Source organism: Pelecanus crispus, chromosome 7, assembly GCF_030463565.1.
Source record: "Pelecanus crispus isolate bPelCri1 chromosome 7, bPelCri1.pri, whole genome shotgun sequence".
Taxonomy (NCBI): Eukaryota; Metazoa; Chordata; class Aves; order Pelecaniformes; family Pelecanidae; genus Pelecanus; species Pelecanus crispus.
The window spans coordinates 26,737,144-26,755,675 of NC_134649.1; the positions used below are offsets into that span (position 1 = coordinate 26,737,144).

Here is an 18,532-nt window from a genome sequence, read left to right on the forward strand (position 1 = left end):
TACTGGAGGAAAGCCAGTAGATTGTGGGGTAATCCTCTTTTGCTGTTACCTTCATATACATGAGATCCACATCACGGCTGAATCACACTTTTCTTGAGATTTATATTACAGCTGGGTTGAGCTACCACGCATATCTAAATATTTTCTGTTCAGTATAACGTCATATTTTTCTGCTTTTTTTTCATGCAAAAGGGTGAAATCAAAATTGCTGTTTCTATAGAAGATGAAGCCAACAAAGACCTGCCTCCTGCTGCTCTCCTTTATAGGCCAGTTCGTCAGTATGTTTACGGAGTCCTGTTTAGTTTGGCAGAAAGCAGAAAGAAAACTGAAAGACTTGCTTTTAGAAAGAACAGACTTCCACCAGAATGTATGTACTGGAGAATCCATTCTTTATTTCTCTTCCCTTTGCTCTGTTTTCATATCCATTTGTACTGTGATTTGAATGAGAGTAGTTGCTAAGATTTCATCGGTGTAGTTAGCACTGGAGGAATTTATGGCTTGATCGCATGGATAATAGAAAAAGATGTTGTTAATTTGAAATGCTATTTCCTGTAGTAGTTTAAATTACCATTATTTGAGTTGCCATTATTTAAGTTACCATAAACGTTACCATTTTGGAGCAAGCTCTGGGGTTTGTGTTTTAAAATGTATGCTTAAGCTGCTATCAGGCTTGCAGCAAGTAATGTCAGTTTGTGATGTAATTTTCAAAGTATATGGCAGAACTTGATTATAGAAAGCTTCTATTCTGAGCATAGGCATACAGATTTGCACACCTTTTTCAAAAATGAGAGGTGCATATGTTAGCTTACCCTGTCTTCCCCTCTGTCTTCCCAAATGTGTAATTAGATGTATTTCAGTGAAATTTGCAAGTGTCTAATATCTTTCAGGTATTGGCATATAAAAAGTTGGTTTAAAATCCGCAGAAGTCAGTTGTAATGAAGGTAAAGGTAGACCTGGGTGAAGACAGATTAAACTTTTGCAAACAGACTTGTCAAAAGATCCTTTTGCTAATTCAGAAGGATGAATATTAATCTTCATAATAATCTGGAAGTTGTCTTCTAAGTCTTCTGCTTTCAGCAATTGCTGTCATTCCAGAAAATTCAACCTTCTTGTTATAGAGTGTTTTTCTTATCATGAAATGCATACAAGGAAATGATTGAACTTTACAGTAGCATCTTATAAAGGTTAAAGGAATGCTAAAGCATTAAGTGGATGGCAGCAGCAGCAGGAGTATTTATATATAGGAGTCTGCTGTCACTAGACTACATTTAAGAATCAGATATTTAGAATGTATGAAAGCATTCACAGTCCTCATGTGTAAAAGGATAAAAATAAGAATCGGTTGTAAACTTTGTTTGTTCCCTTTTCTCTTTCCATTTTTAGTTGTGAAATGTTTTTGTACATTCATAGCAAAGATGATCATCTTCCAATGATGTTTGAAAAACTGTTTATCTTAGCCAGTTATTTTGTGGGAATTAATATGTAACCTGCCTGAGTAATATCTCACCACACATATTGTCACAAACATCGTAATTCTTTAAACTCACACAACATAGTAGTACTTCAGGTTACAAGGTTATTTCAGGATTAAAATAGTGAAGTTATTTGCAGTATTCATTTATCCTCATTAGACTTCTGTCCTAAAAAGTGTACTACGACATTTGTAGTGGTGAAATAGCTGAGTGCTGAAGGTCTGTGTCAGTTTTCAGAACGTTTTTATCTTTCAAACCTAAAATGTTCTCTCTCTAGGCTACTGGGGATACCTGTATAATCTCTATTTTCATTTATACCACTTTTCTGAGGTTTATTCTCAATGGAGGCCGAGAATGCTAGTGCTGACTTGGTTTAGTTACAGGAGCTCTGGCAAATCTTGCTACAGGACACATTCAGCTACTGACCTACTTCTATCTTAGGGCTGACCATGTTCGTTTAAAAAAAATAAAAAATAAAAAAAAATTGAATGTCTGCCCGAAAGTTAGTTACTTCAATGCAAAGCTAAGAATGCTAGTAAAGATGGATTTGAGCTAAGATGCAAGCCTGTGGTTTGAAAGGGCTATGTTGTAGCAACATGTTTATTTTGGTCAGCTCTCTTACAAAGTAGCAAGAATTGGGCAGGCTGTGCAAGATGGAAAGAGAGATTAGTGTCTTAAGCAGGAAGAGCAGACTTCTTAGATCAATTAGTCACACTCATTGGCCCTTGCTAACTTTTCTGAGGACTTGGGCTTTAATGAACTAGTGATGCTGATTCTCCTTCAGTGTCTTAATTTTTTTGGTGCTGTCAAAAATGAATAAGTTAGGAAACACAGTAATTAAGACAATTAAGAAAAAAATGTAAGAATTAAGAGACGTTAAGAGAGTGAAGAAATTAATTTCTAAAAAAAATGTATATTGTCCTTAAGATTTATTTGGAGAGTTAATGGATGTATTAATATCTAAAATGCAGTCATCTTTGTTGTACAAACCATAACACTGGCAACATAATAATTGTGCGTAAATAATTTGCAAGTATATTGTATGTGAGGGTTATAGGAGGCTATGAAAAATACATAATAAACAGACACATCAGTATTATTGCTAAATATGTAGACAGCAAGGTAATGGATCTTTCATAAAGTGGATGACTTCCTGTCTTTTAAATCATTATTATTTTTATGTAGTTGAAAAGCCAATAAAGAACAACAGATCTGTTGGAAGAGGTAGTCAGTGAGGTTCTTCAGTGATAATTGTCTGCTAAGTAGTGCCTTTGCTGTATATGTCCTCATGTCTGCTCCCAGAGGATATGAAAAGCTGAATCACAAAAGTTCTTGATTGTGCTTTTACGGCCAAGGGCACAGCATTGGCTGCACTGCCCTTCCTTCTGAAGAGATGGAAACTTGAATGTCTGACTTGCTCATCTTCTCAAGCTCTGAAATGGGTTATTTCCCATGTTCTGATAAATACATATGTGTAGATGAAGCCACCTGCCCTTTCCACTCTGTGGAAAAATGCACACTTGTACAAGCTGTCATAACTCCTGGTTGGATCCAAAGGTTTGGTATTTTAAGCCTAGCCACCTTGTGATGTACTGTTCTCCATCAAGGATGTATTCAGCTGATGCTGTTTCTGCCAAAAGGAAAGCCGTATCTTGGGCAGTAGCCCTTTTGCAAAATCAAACACGCTTAGCTCAAGCTGTGCTGTCAGTAAAGATTATAAGGTTAAAAATGAGGCATGATTAATCTGCATTAGCTAGCTCATCTTCTAGTGGTATTAGGTACCTCACTTCACGTTCAGTTTGTGGGGGGGAAAAAAAAGTGCCAAGAGCATACCAAAACCACCTGAGCTGTAGTTAGCAACAAGGGCTCTAACAGGCAGCTTGACTGTGCAGAATGCTGTTGCTAATGCCTTTAGAGCATGTAACAGCATTCACGTGTTTGTCAAGCAGGTTACCCTAATGCAGATTCATGCTGACCGTTTTTACTTGGATTGACCTTAAAGTGTCATGAGGGTAATGTTCAAAGCAGATGTCAATATATTGTGCAGTTTCTTAGGCTACATTGGGTATTCAAATGTGCTGGTCAGCAGCAGGAGGAAGTTTAGTATGAAAAACAGTTTAATTAGCACTGTGATGTTGTGGCTGAATACACTCTGATCCTGAGTGTTCGTTGTAGCTAATGTAGTCTTCAGGGTAGATGTTGCTTATCTCCAAGTGGAAGTCCTGGGATGAAAACACAAAAAGTTCCTCTGAGGACAGAGATCCTCAGCAGCTGAGGAAGACAGTTTTTGGCAGCAGTCCCAGTGCAGAGTTGTCAGAGGTGTAAGAAATGCCCTGGAGAAATAAGTGGATGTGGACACGTCCTAGATTCATCTGTTACATTAAATGCTAAATTTGGGTGAACAGTGCTACAGTTACTTGTCAACTGATACAGCTATAATTCATAGAATCATAGAACAGTTTGAGTTGGAAAGGACCTTGCAGATCATCTAGTTCCAACTCTGCTGCTGTGGGCAGGGACACCTTCTAACTAGACCACGTTGCTGAAAGTCCCATCCAGCCTGGCCTTGAACACTTCCAGGGATGGGGCATCCACACCTTCTCCGGGCAACCTGTTCCAGTGCCTCACTACCCTCATAGTGAAGAATTTCTTCCTTGTATCTAATCTAAATCTACCCTCTTTCAGTTTAAAACCATTACCCCTTCTCTTATCACTACATGCCCTTGTAAAAAGTCCTTCTCCAGCTAGCTTTCTTGAAGGCCCTCTTCAGGTGCTGGAAGGTTGCTATAAGGTCTCCCAGAGCCTTCTCTTCTCCAGGCTGAACAACTCGCTCAGCCTGTCTTCATAGGAGAGATGCTCCAGCTCTCTGATCATCTTCGTGGCCCTCCTCTGAACTCGCTCCAACAGGTCCATGTCCTTCTTATGTTGGAGGCTCCAGAGCTGAATGCTGTATTCCAGGTGGGGTCTAGTTCCCTAGTCGTCTTTTTATCACTGACGTACCTATAGAAGCGCTTCTTGTTGCCCTTGATGTCCCTGGCCAGATTTAATTCTACCAGGGCTTTAGCTTTCCTAACCTGATCCCTGGGTGCTTGTACAATTTCTCTGTATTCTTCCCAGGCTACCTGTCCTTGCTTCCACCCTCTGTAGGCTTCCTTTTTGTGTTTTGAGTTTGTCCAGGAGCTCCTTGTTCATCCATGCAGGCCTCCTGACTTCCTATTTATTGGGATGCATTGCTCCTGAGCTTGGAGGAGGTGATCCTTGAATATTAACCAGTTTTCTTACACCTGTCTTCCCTCCAAGTCTTTATCCCATGGTAGCCTACCAAGCAGATCCCCAAAGAGGCCAAAGTCTGCTCTCCTGAAGCCCAGGGTAGTGAGCCTGCTGTGCACCCTCCTCAGTGCCTTAAGGATCTTGAACTCCACCATTTCACGGTCACACAGCCAAGGCTGCCCTTGAGCTTCACATTCCCTGCAAGCCCCTCCTTATTGGTGAGAACAAGGTCCAGCATAGCACCTCTCCTCGCTGGCTCCTCTATCACTTGGAGAAGGAAGTTACCACCAACACATTCCAGGAACCTCCCAGATTCCTTATGTCCTGCTGTGCTGTCCCTCCAATAGATACTGGGATGGTTGAAGTCCCCCATGAGGACCAGGGCTTGTGAATGTGAGGCTGCTCCTATCTGTCTATAAAGGGCCTCATCCGCTCAGTCTTCCTGGTCAGTTGGCCTGTAGCAGACCCCCCACTATAATGTCACCTGTCGCTGCCCTCCCTTCAGTCCTGACCCATGAGTTCTTGGTTGGCTCCTCATCCATTCCCAGGCAGAGCTCTGTGTACTCCAGCTGGTCATTGACATAAAGGGCAACACCCCCTCCTTGTCTCCCCTGCCTGTCCTTCCTGAAGAGCCTGTGTCCTTCCATTCCAACACTCCAGTCATAGCAGCCATCCCACCACATCTCCATGATGCCAGTAAGATTATAGCCCTGCAGACGTGCACACGTCTCTAACTTCTCTTGTTTATTCCCCATGCTACATGCATTTGCGTAGAGGCCTTTAAGTTGGGCCCCTGATGAAGCTGACTTACTGGCTGGAGTGGCTGGAATTCCTTTGCACTGCTCTTCAGGTGCTCTCCTGCAGACCTGTGGATCCTTCTCCAGGCTCTGGGCATCTGTTGCTGGCACGGGCATCAAACTAGTAGGAGTGGGATGGATTGAGGTTTCCCTCCCCCGGCAACTTCAGTTTAAAGCCCTCTTCAGCAGCTTGGCAAGCCTATGACTGAAGTTGCTGAAGATGTCCTTCTCTGACAGATGGACCTCATCAGCCTGTAGTAGACCAGATTTCTCAAAGCAAGTCCCATGTAGCCAAACCCCTGGCAGTGGCACTAGTCCTGTAACCATTTGGTGATACGCCAGATTCAACTGGCCCTTTCAAACCCCTTCCCTTTGTCTGGGAGGATTGATGAAAAATATACCTGCGCTCCAGAGTCCTGGACTGCCACTCCCAGGGCTCTGTAAACTTTCTTGATACTCCTCAGACTGCTCCTGGCTGTATCACTGGTGCCCACATGAAACAACAGCAGTGGATAATAGTCAGTGGACGGTACAAGGCTTGGTAGTCTCCCAGTGACATCCCTGATACGAGACCACAGTTAAGCAGCACATCTCTCTGGAGAGTATGTCAGGTCGGTGAATGGGTGCCTCCATACCTCTCAGAAGAGAGTCACCTACTACTATCACCTGTCATCCCCATCATTCAGGGAGGATACTGTTTGCCAGTCCACTAGAGTGACCTTCATATTAAACTGTTCTGCAAGAAGCATGGTTACCTTCCCTATGATAACCATTACTTCACAAAATTTTGAAGCCAGGGTGGATCTGCCAAGTGACCTCTACAGGTAGCATGTTACTGAAGACGGTATGTTTTGAGAGCAAACTGAGGTACTCTTCCTGTGGCCTTAATCTCATAGGGTCGTGGAAGTTGTCATCCCCGCATTAAAAGCTTTGAACCAAATTTGAATGTTGAAACATAGGATTGCATGTAGAAAACATAAAATATTCCCTTCTAAGCTTGAGGTCTTTGTATGTGAAATATATGTGAAAGAAACAATAGTGAAACATTTGTGTTCTGTACAGCTCTGTTTCCTTGCTGTTGTCTGCTGTTACAGGAGTTGTAGAAGCTGAGGAAGTGGTCATATGAGGGTGCTTAAATGTGATGTACGTATGGAGTTTGCATCTGCTTGCCTCTGGAGGGGCATCCAAACCGAGAAACTTGAGTGTAGCTAGGAATATGACCTCCATTGTCAAAAGGAGGTTGAAGGAAAGAAAAAAAGAACTCCAAAACACAAACAGCTATTTTATGTCAATTAGCAGCAGTTTGGGGTTTGTTTACTGTTAACAGATTAAACTGTTCTGCATAGTAGCCTCAAAACTGAGAAGTTTGGGTCCAAAAGTATCTCTTGCTTCTGAGACCTAAAGCAATTAAATAAGTCTTTGAAAGCCTACATAAAAGACATCCTTTTATTTGTTCTTGTTTACTGTCCCAGGCCTAAACAAGAAGTGAAGTGAAAACCAGTGTGATAAGCTGTGCACAAATAACGAAGTAGCTCTGCTGGCTGTTAAAGCCCATCTTGTATAGCTTGGTGGCGTATAAAAACTAGTAGCAACCAAAATAGAACATGATTTTGTAGTGAGGCTACCAACTAAATATATCAGAATATTTATTTTCACTGCTGCATGTTATCTTTGTAAAACTTATCCTGAAATGTAGCTGTAACGCTAGAGTAGTTTGATTCCAGAAAAGCATGAGAGTGCTTTGGGATGTTCTGGAGCTGCTTCTTTTTAATCCCAGTCATCACCTCTGCCATGGTTTGCCTGACCCTAAATATAAAATTACTTGTAAGGCTGATGTCTGATTGCTGAAGAAGACTTTGTAGCTGTAAGGGCTATCCTGGCACCAGTAGTACTCTCTCCTCGATCTGTAACAGAAAGATTTCTAACAGAAAGCGCAGGTCTGTGGTCCTGCAGTAAATCTCTCTGGGCGGTAACCTGAAGCTTCACTAACAAGTTCCTTGAATCTTTCCACACTGCGTAACTGGACTCTGAGTTAAGAAGGGTGCAAACAGATTTTGAGCTGTGTCAAACTTGGGGTCATTCCAAGGCCAAAGGTATCATTTCTTAGTCTTGACTTTCTCCCCCCTCCCCCCCCAAACTTGTGTTCTGTTTTGGTTGTGTTCAAACATAAAAAAGGGAGATGATTTAGCAGCAATGTAGAGTGAACAGTCTTTCTTTGATGTGGATGAAAGGGAGCTTAGCAGATACAAAACCACTAACCTCTTAATAGAAGGCAACACAGTAAATTGAAAGGCTTATGTAATGTAATGTTTTGTAAAATTTTTAGGCAAAAAAAACCCCAAAACCCAAACCCACCCATATTTGAGATCTTGTTCCATTGCAGTAGTTGAACAACTGCATACAAGTATAATGTAAGTTTTAAATCTGATTTGAATGAAATAACTAGGATCATATTGCTCTTAAAAGACTACACATGGAATAATTTGTATTTATGTACTATTTTTATTTATCACTGTAGGTTTTTGATAAATGACACATATTTTACGGGAAGATTGTGTTTTCAAATTATGCTGTTTGTTTTAGAAAAATATATGTAGTTCCTTTACGTTGCATATTAATTTGAAAATACTAATGTAACATTCTTAGCATACACTTGGTTGCATGCACTTACTTTGTAAGTGATCACAATTGAAAGATGGTTCATACAGAGTTTGATTTACCAGTTTGGCAATGTAATCCAGAACATCAGTATCTATTGCAATCTTGAAGTGATGCTTTTGGATCAAAATCTCTTGCATATAAAGTTTTAAATATATGCTGCTTTTTAACTCTGAATTTTTTCTTTCAACTGTTGCCATTTTGTAGTTTCACCAGTGATAATTAAAGAATGGGCTGCTTACAAAGGAAAATCTCCTCAAACCCCTGAGCTGGTGGAAGCACTTGCATTCAGGGAATGGACCTGTCCTAATCTGAAGAAGCTGTGGCTGGGAAAAGCAGTAGAAGACAAGAACCGAAGAATGAGGGCATTTTTGGCCTGTATGAGATCAGATACACCAGCAATGCTCAATCCAACTAATGTGCCCACTCATCTTATGGTGCTCTGTTGTGTACTAAGGTCAGTGTTACCTTAAGGCAAAACAGAACAAAGGAAAGGTTTTACCATGTAATCTTTCTGACATATTTAACTTTGTCTTAAACTGTGAGTATAGGAAACCTTAATTCATATTTGCATTGTCACTAGGAGAAGGGGTTTGTTTCGTTATTAGAACATTGCTGTGAGTCTTAAAACCATGCTGTATATTAAATGTTTCTTTCTTCAGTCTCTAGAGTACTGAAGGGATGAGAAAAAAAGTCTTGAGTTGCAAAGAGTATACTGTGGCATTTGAATTAGTTTACCCATACTATACTCTAGGCTCCAACTTAATAAAAATAACATTTGGGGTCTCAGAGGCTGTGTTGTTGAAGTTGAAAAGCAAAAAGAGAGAGTTCTTCAGAGAAGAGCTGCATAGCAGTTTATCAGGATGCAAAGTTCATGTGAATGATACTCTGCCTATGCTGTCTTAGATTCCCTGTGTTAGAATTGTTCATCTAGTTGAGATGGTGATAACCAACAGTTGAAGTAGTAATTCTTATACTTCAGCTTTTCAAAGAGAAAGTCACAAGGTCCAAAATAGTCACCTGTTTAATTTTCAGATGGAAAATTGACTGAGGAATTGAGAGATGCTTACTTTTTTTGAAAGGGGTGATTATTTCAATACGACTAGCTCATAAATCTGGCAGAATCCACAGTTAGCATGTTGCACATGAAAAATTTTAAGCCATTTTTGAGAGCGATAAATGTAAATTTGTCTTCAGTTCTATTGTACTTTGTCTTGTCTTTTGAGCACTAAAACTCCTTTGTGTTTCTCCTTACAGAATAGTAAGTATACAAAAAATAGTCCAAATGGTATCTTAAATCAGAGCTCCTCATTCATTTGGACAGCATGTTTCTCTCCTGTGACATGTGGCATATTTCAATTCTTGTTCATTAAGACGTGATGAACATAAAATTCACCGACTAGATGATTTCTGAGTAATGTTATCTGGAAACCATGTTCACAAAGTCCTTTTACCATTAGTCTTTTTTATAAAGACCATTAATCTTTATATTATTGTACTTTTAGACATATCTGAATCCAGTTATGTTCTAAACTCTATTTTGGCAGCCTGTCCTCTCCTTCTTCACTGGAAGCAGGCTCTTCCATAACTGATTCACAGCCAGTAGCTCTTCCGTATGAATTTAGACAAATTTAAACTTCAAATCTATTTAGTGTTTTGGCCTTTTTAACTATTCAAGTCTGGGCAACCAAAAAAAAAAAAAATCTTTTGCTGTTGCATTCTGGAGACTTCTGATCAAATAAAATACCACTTGATTTACCTATTAAAGGAAGCTTCTGAATAATTATGGGCTTCCTCTGTAGGTATATGGTACAGTGGCCGGGGGTTCGTATACTTCGTCGCCAGGAACTTGATGCGTTTCTTGCCCAAGCATTGTCTCCAAAGCTCTATGAACCTGACCAGCTTCAGGAACTCAAGGTAATTCATAACTATAACTTTCGTAATTTAAGAGATTTATTCCCATCTGATCCATATTGTTAACTGTAGTGTGTGATGTATATGTACCTGTCTCACTAAAAGCCTTTCATAATTACCTATACTTTCCAAAATATTAATCTCAGTATTTTAAAGTGTTGCAAAGATGGATAATCAGTTCTGTTTCACTGGTTGGATAGATAACTAAAATCTTAAACATATTCTATGCTGTAGAACCTCTTCTCACAATTTCTTAAGTAATTGTCTCTTGGAAGTTTAAAACAAATGTGCTTCCATTAAAAAAGATAAAAAAAAAAAAGAAAAGTAAAAAGACTTATTCTATGTGTGGCTGTTCTTAAATACTAACCTGGATATTTTTTCATGATTCAGCATTCAAAAGACCTTTGCAGCTAAGTAAAAATGGAGAGAGACTTGCATAAACTTGAATAGAAAAATGCAGGAGAAAAAAAGGGAAAACAGTTTATTAATACTCACAGAATTGTAGAAATAATTGTTTTGAGGATTTTAAAAGTTAAGATCTCAAAGTTTCTATTTTTTTTTCTAATACAGTAGTATTACATGAAGTACATCCTTCTAGCTAATTGATAGAGTTGTTTAGTGTATCCTTATTGCAAATACAGAATGCTTATCAATCTGTGCAACATCATCTTATTCTGTGGGTTTTCCCTGTTCAACCTTCCTATGCTCACAGTGAAATTTCCTCTTCTAGCCATTGAGCTAAAATATACAGGATTTGGTTTTTGCTGTTACCTTGTTTGCTCTTCAGAATTTGTTCAGAACCTGCGATGAAGTTCTCTGAATACAATGGTAGAATTTAGTCCTTTTTATGTTTTTAAGCAAACATTTTTCTGAATGGAAATAATTTTAGATACTTTTTTCTACATAATGTATCTTAAGTCAAATAGTGTATTTGATAACTGGAAGCTATGGGAAGTATTAGGATGTATAGGGGATGCACCGCTGGAAGTGATTCATCTTATCTCCTGTCTGCATTGATGATCAACATAGCGAAGGAAGTGGGATGCTGATCGCCTCTTCATCACGCAACCTCATGTTGAAGAAGTCATTTCAGATAGTCTTTCAGGTACTGTAGGGCTCAAGTCAGGAAAGTCTAGTGACTAGTTGTGCTCCCAGCAGTGCCTGGATACATGCTGTCCTTAGTTAAATCAGCAAGAACGTACTTGTTTCCCAAGTTTGTTCATATTCACAGGCATACACTGCAGAGGGATACAGACAAAAGCAGCAATCATAGCACCGTTCTTCTCGGAAGAAACAGTAATTAAGCTTGCACAGATTTCAGCGATTAGGCTTTTCTAAGGAATATTTTGCCACTAATACCAAGTCTGCAAGAGCATTCTCAAAAACAGCAAGTGACTGTTTCTCTTCTGTGGGTGACGAGCAGAATCTGGCTTGCATTCCTGCACGTAGCACCCTGGCAAGGACTTCTCAGTCTCAATCTATAAACCAAATCAATCTGCTCGTGGAACCCCAGCACTTAGCCATAGAAGTGCTAGTAACTGTAAGCAAACAACTGAACCCACTTTGGAATCTATTTGAACTTACCACACAGCAAGTAAAGAATTCACATTAGCAACCTTAATGGCAGAATTACAGAAAAACAAAATCCTCTTCCCATATACCAAAGAATGAAAGCCAATAGGTCGAATAATAAATAAATAAAATCTAACAGGAAGAAATTTATTTGGCTTTTCCCTCATTGCTGAAAAAGGTGTGAAGAAACACAGGATGAAGACAGCTATAATGAACACCTGATGAGTTCATACAGGACTGCTTGTTTGCTTCAGCACTTAGGACTGGATTGCTGCTGACATGGATTATAAACATATTAGACTCCTAAGAACAGCATTTTTGAGTACTCCTCGTTGTGGCTAATTCCTTAAAAGCACCCTAAATGTAGATCCTGTCAGTCAGGAGAATCATTCAGGTGTTTGCTGGAACTCCTTTTCAAGGTGTTTACTGGATGTTCACGCTGGAAGCCCTGTGTGCTGACTGGGCCTTTCAGAACCCCAGAGATTCTGGTCCAAAGATGATGACAGTTGTCTGCATTGTATGAAGAGCAGTACTTTGTCTTCAGGGAAGCATGTGGCCAACCTCTGCCAAAGGAATGAAATGACAATGAGTTATCCTGTATGTTCAGGAGAAATGTGTGTAGCTCATCTGAGGTGACAAACATTGGACTCAGCAGAGTATAGCGGAGAGCCTTTTGAAGTCTCATGAGAACCATGAGCGCATGGTTCAAGACATCTACCCCAAGCTCTTCTGAAGTTGAGTAATTGTACCTGTGGGTATTGGTGGAAATTCAAATGACAGTTTTGTAGGCTAGGCTGGATGCTTCAAAGAACAGCAGTGTATTAGCCACTTAGTCTTCCATGTTCATTTTCAAAACACAGCGCAATAGACAAATAACATCTAGGGGTGGAGATTTTGGCAAAGGTATCTGTAAGAGTTATCAAAGTCTTGCCTCTATCTTAAGATCTGATGCAAAGAGGAGGAAACCTTGCTGGTCTTAATTGCTGGTCTTGAAGATCTAAGAAAGGAATTTCCAGAGAAAATATTTTTTCCATTCCAACACAAAAGGCAGAGACAAGGCAAGTGATAAACAGCATACAGTATTGTTGTTTAATATAAATTGTTCTCCAAGTTTTATTTTTAAATCATACATGAAGAATAATATGGGTCATTTCCATAATATATGTTGGTTAACTGAAAGATGCAATATTTCATGCAATGTTATTATTGTCTTCATATGAAGCAGCTCTTTCTCTTTTTGTTGAAGTCAGAAAGAGCAGCTGAGTTTGAACCCAGCTGCATATCTGCAAAATGATCTGGATAGTCTTTTGGATGTTAAAGGTTGCGTATGTATGAGGAAGATAATGTAGTTTAATTTTAAAATTTAATACCAAGGTCTTGAAAATGTTCCCAAGAAAGGGCTGATATTTTCAGAAGTATTCTGGAGAACACTAGTAGTGGTATTTTCTTATGCCAGAGCTAGAAATGTATTTGCTGCAAGCAAATCCTTTTTGCTTCCACCACCAGCTATTATTCACTATTTAATTCTACCTTTGTGTATCTATCCTGCATCCTAAATAAAGCTGTTGTATGCATAAACGTTACTTCAGTAATAAGAGATGCATTCTAACAGCAAAATCTGGAATCAAGCTAATAGGAAATCCATTATAAAGGAGTTGGAAGGAAAATGTGGTATGTAGGAAGAGAATTTGAATGCTAACATTGAGCTCATTCCTGAAACTTTGTACAAAATACCTCAGAAGCACAAGATTATTTAAAATAAATTTTTAATGAGATTTTCTACTGCTGATTTCCTGTAAGTGTCTTTAAAGCTTTTCCTTGCTATAACATGCTTTATCATTGTTTGAAAAACTGTACTGCATATTTATCAATTATCTTAATGCAGCTAAAGTATGCATCTTACATAGTTTAGACACTACATGCCACGAATTAAGGATGAATATTTCACTTAAAACTTTCTACTGACTTCTTGATAATGAATTGAGTTAAAACATTAAAATATTAGAAACAATTTCTTGTGCTTTGTTGTTGAGAAAACAGAGGGGTTTGGTTTTATCTCTCTCGTCTAGAGTGGATAGATGGGAACAACAGCCTTCCTGAGTATTGCAGTTTTGCTATACAGGTGATAGATTCTGGTGAATTCTTCTAGTCAAACTGGCAATTACCTGTGAAAAGTCTGGACAACCTTTTAAAATCACTCTGTTTTCAAGAGTTTTAAAAATAATGTAACTGTTGGAATAACTTTGAATTACGTCTCATTATTATCTTACTAAATTTACAATTTTTTTTTAAACAGATTGAGAATCTTGATCCCCGAGGAATACAGCTGTCTGCTTTATTTATGAGTGGTGTCGATATGGCACTTTTTGCAAATGATGCTTGTGGACAGCCAATTCCATGGGAGCACTGCTGTCCGTGGATGTATTTTGATGGGAAATTGTTCCAGACCAAGCTCATCAAAGCAAGCCGGGAGAAAGTTCCGCTCATTGACCTCTGTGATGGTCAGGTATGTAGTTTCAGAAGTGTGACAGAGTATCAAGTGTGCCAAATTTTCAGAAGTATTAGGCGTGGTTGGTTTATCAGTCATTTATTTCACGTATCATCTCTCTACTTTTAAAAGGGAAATATGACATGAATGGCCAATAGGTATTTTTCAGCTCTGTTTACTCTCCTATCTCTTGTTCATGATTGAGGTGGCATTTTGGTAGATGTGGAAAAAGTAAAGTGGTGTAAATTTTAACTCTTTTTTTCTCTCTGGAAACGGAAACTTGAATGCAATCGTGACATAATGCATGACTCTGAGTTGAAAACTGTCTCTGCTTGTTTGCTCAAGTACTGTCTTTCTGGGTCAAGCTAGCAAGACTGTCACAAAGGACTAAGCTGCAATGGTTTTACAGTGAAAGAAAATTTGTGATTTCTGACTTATTTTGTAGACTGAAGTCATTCTTATGGTCCTTAAGCTCAAAATCTTTTCACGTTTCTTGCAACCATCTTAAAATACAAATGAATTAGTTTTTTGTTGTATCCAAATCATGCAAAGTTATTACCTAACTATAAAAAGAGGAAACTGATAAAAATCAAGAGTTTACTGAGTGACCAAATCTTTCACTTTTGGGGAGGTATGAAATCTTAACAAAACTGCTTACCTGTTCTTATTTCTAACTCAAGGGAAACTGATCATAGATTAAATATTGATGATAGCTGTGGTCCCTTTCAGGCTTGTTACCCTTCAGGTGTGCTTTAGACTGTTCACATAGATTGTGTTTTGCACTCCAGGCTTATGATGATTATTCTGTTTAAAATAAGGGGCTGCATTAAGTGTTCAGGAGAATATAGATAGAGGTTTCTCAGTTCCTTTCTGGAACACCCTTTTTAACTTTTAAACTGTTTCTGTGTTACTGACTTCTAAACTGTCTCAGTATTTAGACTACCATCTCTGTACGGATACATAAAGATTTTCTTGCAATTCAAGTATCATTGAACTATTAGTAGGTATGCAAGACAGATTACAATAATTTTCTAGCTAGCTTTATAGAATTTGTTTGCAGTAGTTATCTACTATTGTATTATTTTCCTTTCTTCTTTGAATTTGTTGTGTAAATGTAGCTTTATACAATTTAAATTAGAATTTTAACATCTCTTTGTGACTTTATTCATAGGCTGAGCAGGCAGCCAAGGTTGAAAAGATGCGTCAGAGCATCCTAGAAGGATTAAATTTCTCCAGGCAAAACCATCCTCTCCCTTTCCCACCTCCACCTGCCATGCCTTTCTATCCAGCTTCTATGTATCCTCGGCACTTCGGGCCAGTCCCACCACCTCAGGGCAGGGGGAGAGGCTTTGCTGGTAAGTGATGGGACAGTGGTGTGAAACATGTTGGCGTGAAGCATAATCTTGTCTTTCACATTCCCAAAACTATGAACTGATTTTCTTGTTCAATTTCATAGGAAAAATACATAAAAGCAAGTGGTTGGCATGTGTTGTCATGTGCCAATCCCTGTGTTTCGTTTTTACTTTTATTAGCCATAGCCGAGCAATATGGAGTGTGTCATATTGCTGCATAGTTCCATCAGGATTTTTAGTAATTGTGCCAGATCAAAATGTTTTTACCGCTGTTTTATGAAATAGAAAAAAGAGGAATGGATCAACACTGGATGATATGAAAAGGCTCTTATGTACACTGTACATTGTTTCGAAATGTTTCTATTTATAAATATTAAGAATGCCTAAATTGATGGACACAGTTTAACTGTCAGGGTTGAAGACACCCTTTCCTCCTCTCCACCCCTCTGTATTTTGCTACAGTCATTTAACCATTGGCACCCTTGAGTATAAATACTGCCATAACCATTCCAGGCTGTTTCTAGAATTATTCCCTTTCTCAAAATCTCTCTGGTACCAAAGCCCATAGGTGTATTGATACCGGACATTGGGAGTAAGTTCTTCAGGTGCCACAACTGTAGCTATCGGAGCTCATTGCCAAAAAATTGTTGAAGCTTTTCAATGCTCATTATGCCATAGAAGTCGGGATGCCCATTCCAAAGCCAGGTTGAAGGCCTGCTATTTGTATAAGAGACCCCGTGCTCCCTAAGGCAGCAGGACATCTTTGGCCAGGGCTTCCTCAGCGGTGGTGGCTTGCTCCCACGCAGCATCGCCCAGGCCGGCCATGGGTTGCTCCTGCCCAGCCTGCAGGAACGCAGCCCTCACTGCTGACTCTGGAAGGAGGCAGCAGCATCTCTGCTAGGGGCCTTCCCGGATGCCTGGCCCCCTCACAGATTTTCCCCTGTCTTTCTTTACCCTGGGTCTAACAGGAGTCTATGGCTTTGGAGGCCCTTATGGGGAAACAGTAGCCACAGGTGCTTACCGGGCCTTCCGGGTGGCGGCAGCGGCAGGACACTCCGGAGCCTTCTCTGGCAATGACAGCAACAGGACTAGCAAGTTTCAGGGCGGTAATTATACCCAAAACACTTTTCTTAGAGCTTCTGGCAATGGCTTCCTTCACTTTATGGTTTGGTCTGAGGCTTTCCTACTGACTGCCGGTCTCCCTTTCTCCCTAACTGTCTCAGCTCTCCCTCTCTAGAGCCTGCCCAGGCTGCTGTCTGCTCTGCTCTCCCAGGTGCTCTCCCCAGGTCCCTGCCGCAAGCCCCCTTGGCACCAGCCTCTCTCATGCCTAGAAACCCTCCTCCAAACACAGCATAGCCATAAAACCTAACGAGACGGTCTGTCTCCTGTCTTCAGAATGTGAGAGTGGAATCTGTAATCAGCTGAACTTTGCTTGAATGTATTAACAGCTATTTTCTGAAATTTGGGGGCAATTGAGCTTTTTGCAAAAACAACCCAATGTAGAAATTACTGACTTCAGTGTTACTGCTAACCCGTTCTTTGCTGGCATCAATGTCGGCATGGACACAGGCGTGAGATTTACTTACCTCCCTGTGTGCCCGTTGCTTGTATCCTGTATAAGGTGGGACAATGGAAACCTGTTAATTCCAGTCCCCAATTTAGGGTAAATTTTTTCCATATATTTAGCTGTCCTTTCTGGCCTATCTGCTTTAATCCTAAGAGCGAACATACCTCTAATACTTCCTTGCGTGAATAACTTTGCCCCAATAAACAACGTGCATTTGAAGCTGAAAGACTTGTACAGGGAAGTATGAACCTTCTTGAATTTAATCAGTAATTTAGTTCCTAGCGTATTAACATTTGGAGACTAATCGCGGCTGCATAAATGCTGTGTTTTGTAACCCTTTCAGGGCTTGTTACTTGCCAGTAACATCTGGTTGCACTTACCTAGATTTCTTGAAATATATGTTATGCCCCAGTGTTGATTTTTAAGGGCAAAACACAGGTATAAGATATGAGCAACTTGAATAGAAGATACATTTTTATTTTAGACAATTGCAATTTTAGCTGCTATCTTGGTAGGGGAAGGATAAACCTACCTTTTACACCCAGGTCAGTTTAAATGCTGTATTTTTATAACAACTTAGTACAAATAATTCTGCCTAGTAAGTTGTTTATAGCAGTTATAATCTGTGCGTCTTATGTTGATGTTTGGTGTTCGCTAAAAGGTGCCTTTAAACCTGCGAAAATCACTTCTTCATTAGGAATGCAGGGGAAAAAAAAAATCTTCAGATAGCTTGTAAAATTTCACTTCAGTTTCTTAATGTTTATCTGAAGTATATTTTTAATGACTGAAACTGAAGTACTCATGTCAGATCATTTCTCTTTTCAGAATTCATACCTATTTTTAAAAAGGGGGGGAAAGAAAGACTCCTGGATTTACAATACTTCCAAAAGACCACAAAAGGAGAAATAATCTCCCAGTATCAAAAGAAGAAACTGTATATGTGATAAAATCTTGGCAAACCAATTTTCCATTCATTCATAACTTTAATGTTATGATTGTGAAGATCAAGGCTTGGTTTTGCTTTTATGTGCAGGAGTCCAACCTATTCCTTCTCAGGGAGGGAAACTTGAAATTGCCGGCACTGTAGTCGGCCATTGGGCTGGAAGCAGACGTGGACGAGGGGGTAGAGGGCCATTTCCTCTGCAGGTCGTTTCTGTGGGAGGACCAGCGAGAGGGTAAGTGCAATCTTCTGGAACGTACTTTTCATATGTAATTTAATGATTGAGGAAAAAAGTAAACCAAGGAAAAGTTGGAGGCATTAGAAACTGCATACAACACATTTTAGGACATGTTAGGTAAATTATACCCACTGAGTATTCAACAAGAGCATTTACATTCATTTTAAGATGTTTTTAATCAGTTATTCTGTTGAGTATAAGCATTTTTATGTGCAAATAAAATTAATATTCTGAATCAGATATATATGTAGGTAGATACATATA

At 39.4% G+C, this 18,532-nt stretch overlaps 1 protein-coding gene across 7 annotated transcripts in view; it reads left to right on the top strand.

Annotated features, from left to right (window-relative positions):
• Positions 1-18,532, top strand: part of FAM120A (family with sequence similarity 120 member A) — a 56,650-nt gene that overhangs the window by 29,870 nt on the left and 8,248 nt on the right. For 2 of the 7 annotated variants that reach the window (XM_075714614.1, XM_075714615.1), the window contains exons 10-16: positions 193-367; positions 8,405-8,654; positions 10,000-10,114; positions 13,980-14,189; positions 15,343-15,526; positions 16,492-16,629; positions 18,124-18,265. In XM_075714614.1, coding sequence (XP_075570729.1) covers positions 193-367; positions 8,405-8,654; positions 10,000-10,114; positions 13,980-14,189; positions 15,343-15,526; positions 16,492-16,629; positions 18,124-18,265 — 1,214 coding nt within the window. Of the gene's footprint in view, positions 1-192; positions 368-8,404; positions 8,655-9,999; positions 10,115-12,626; positions 12,742-13,979; positions 14,190-15,342; positions 15,527-16,455; positions 16,630-17,915; positions 18,266-18,532 lie in introns of those variants that run through there. The other 5 variants (XM_075714616.1, XM_075714617.1, XM_075714612.1 and 2 more) reach the window with 4 other exon arrangements.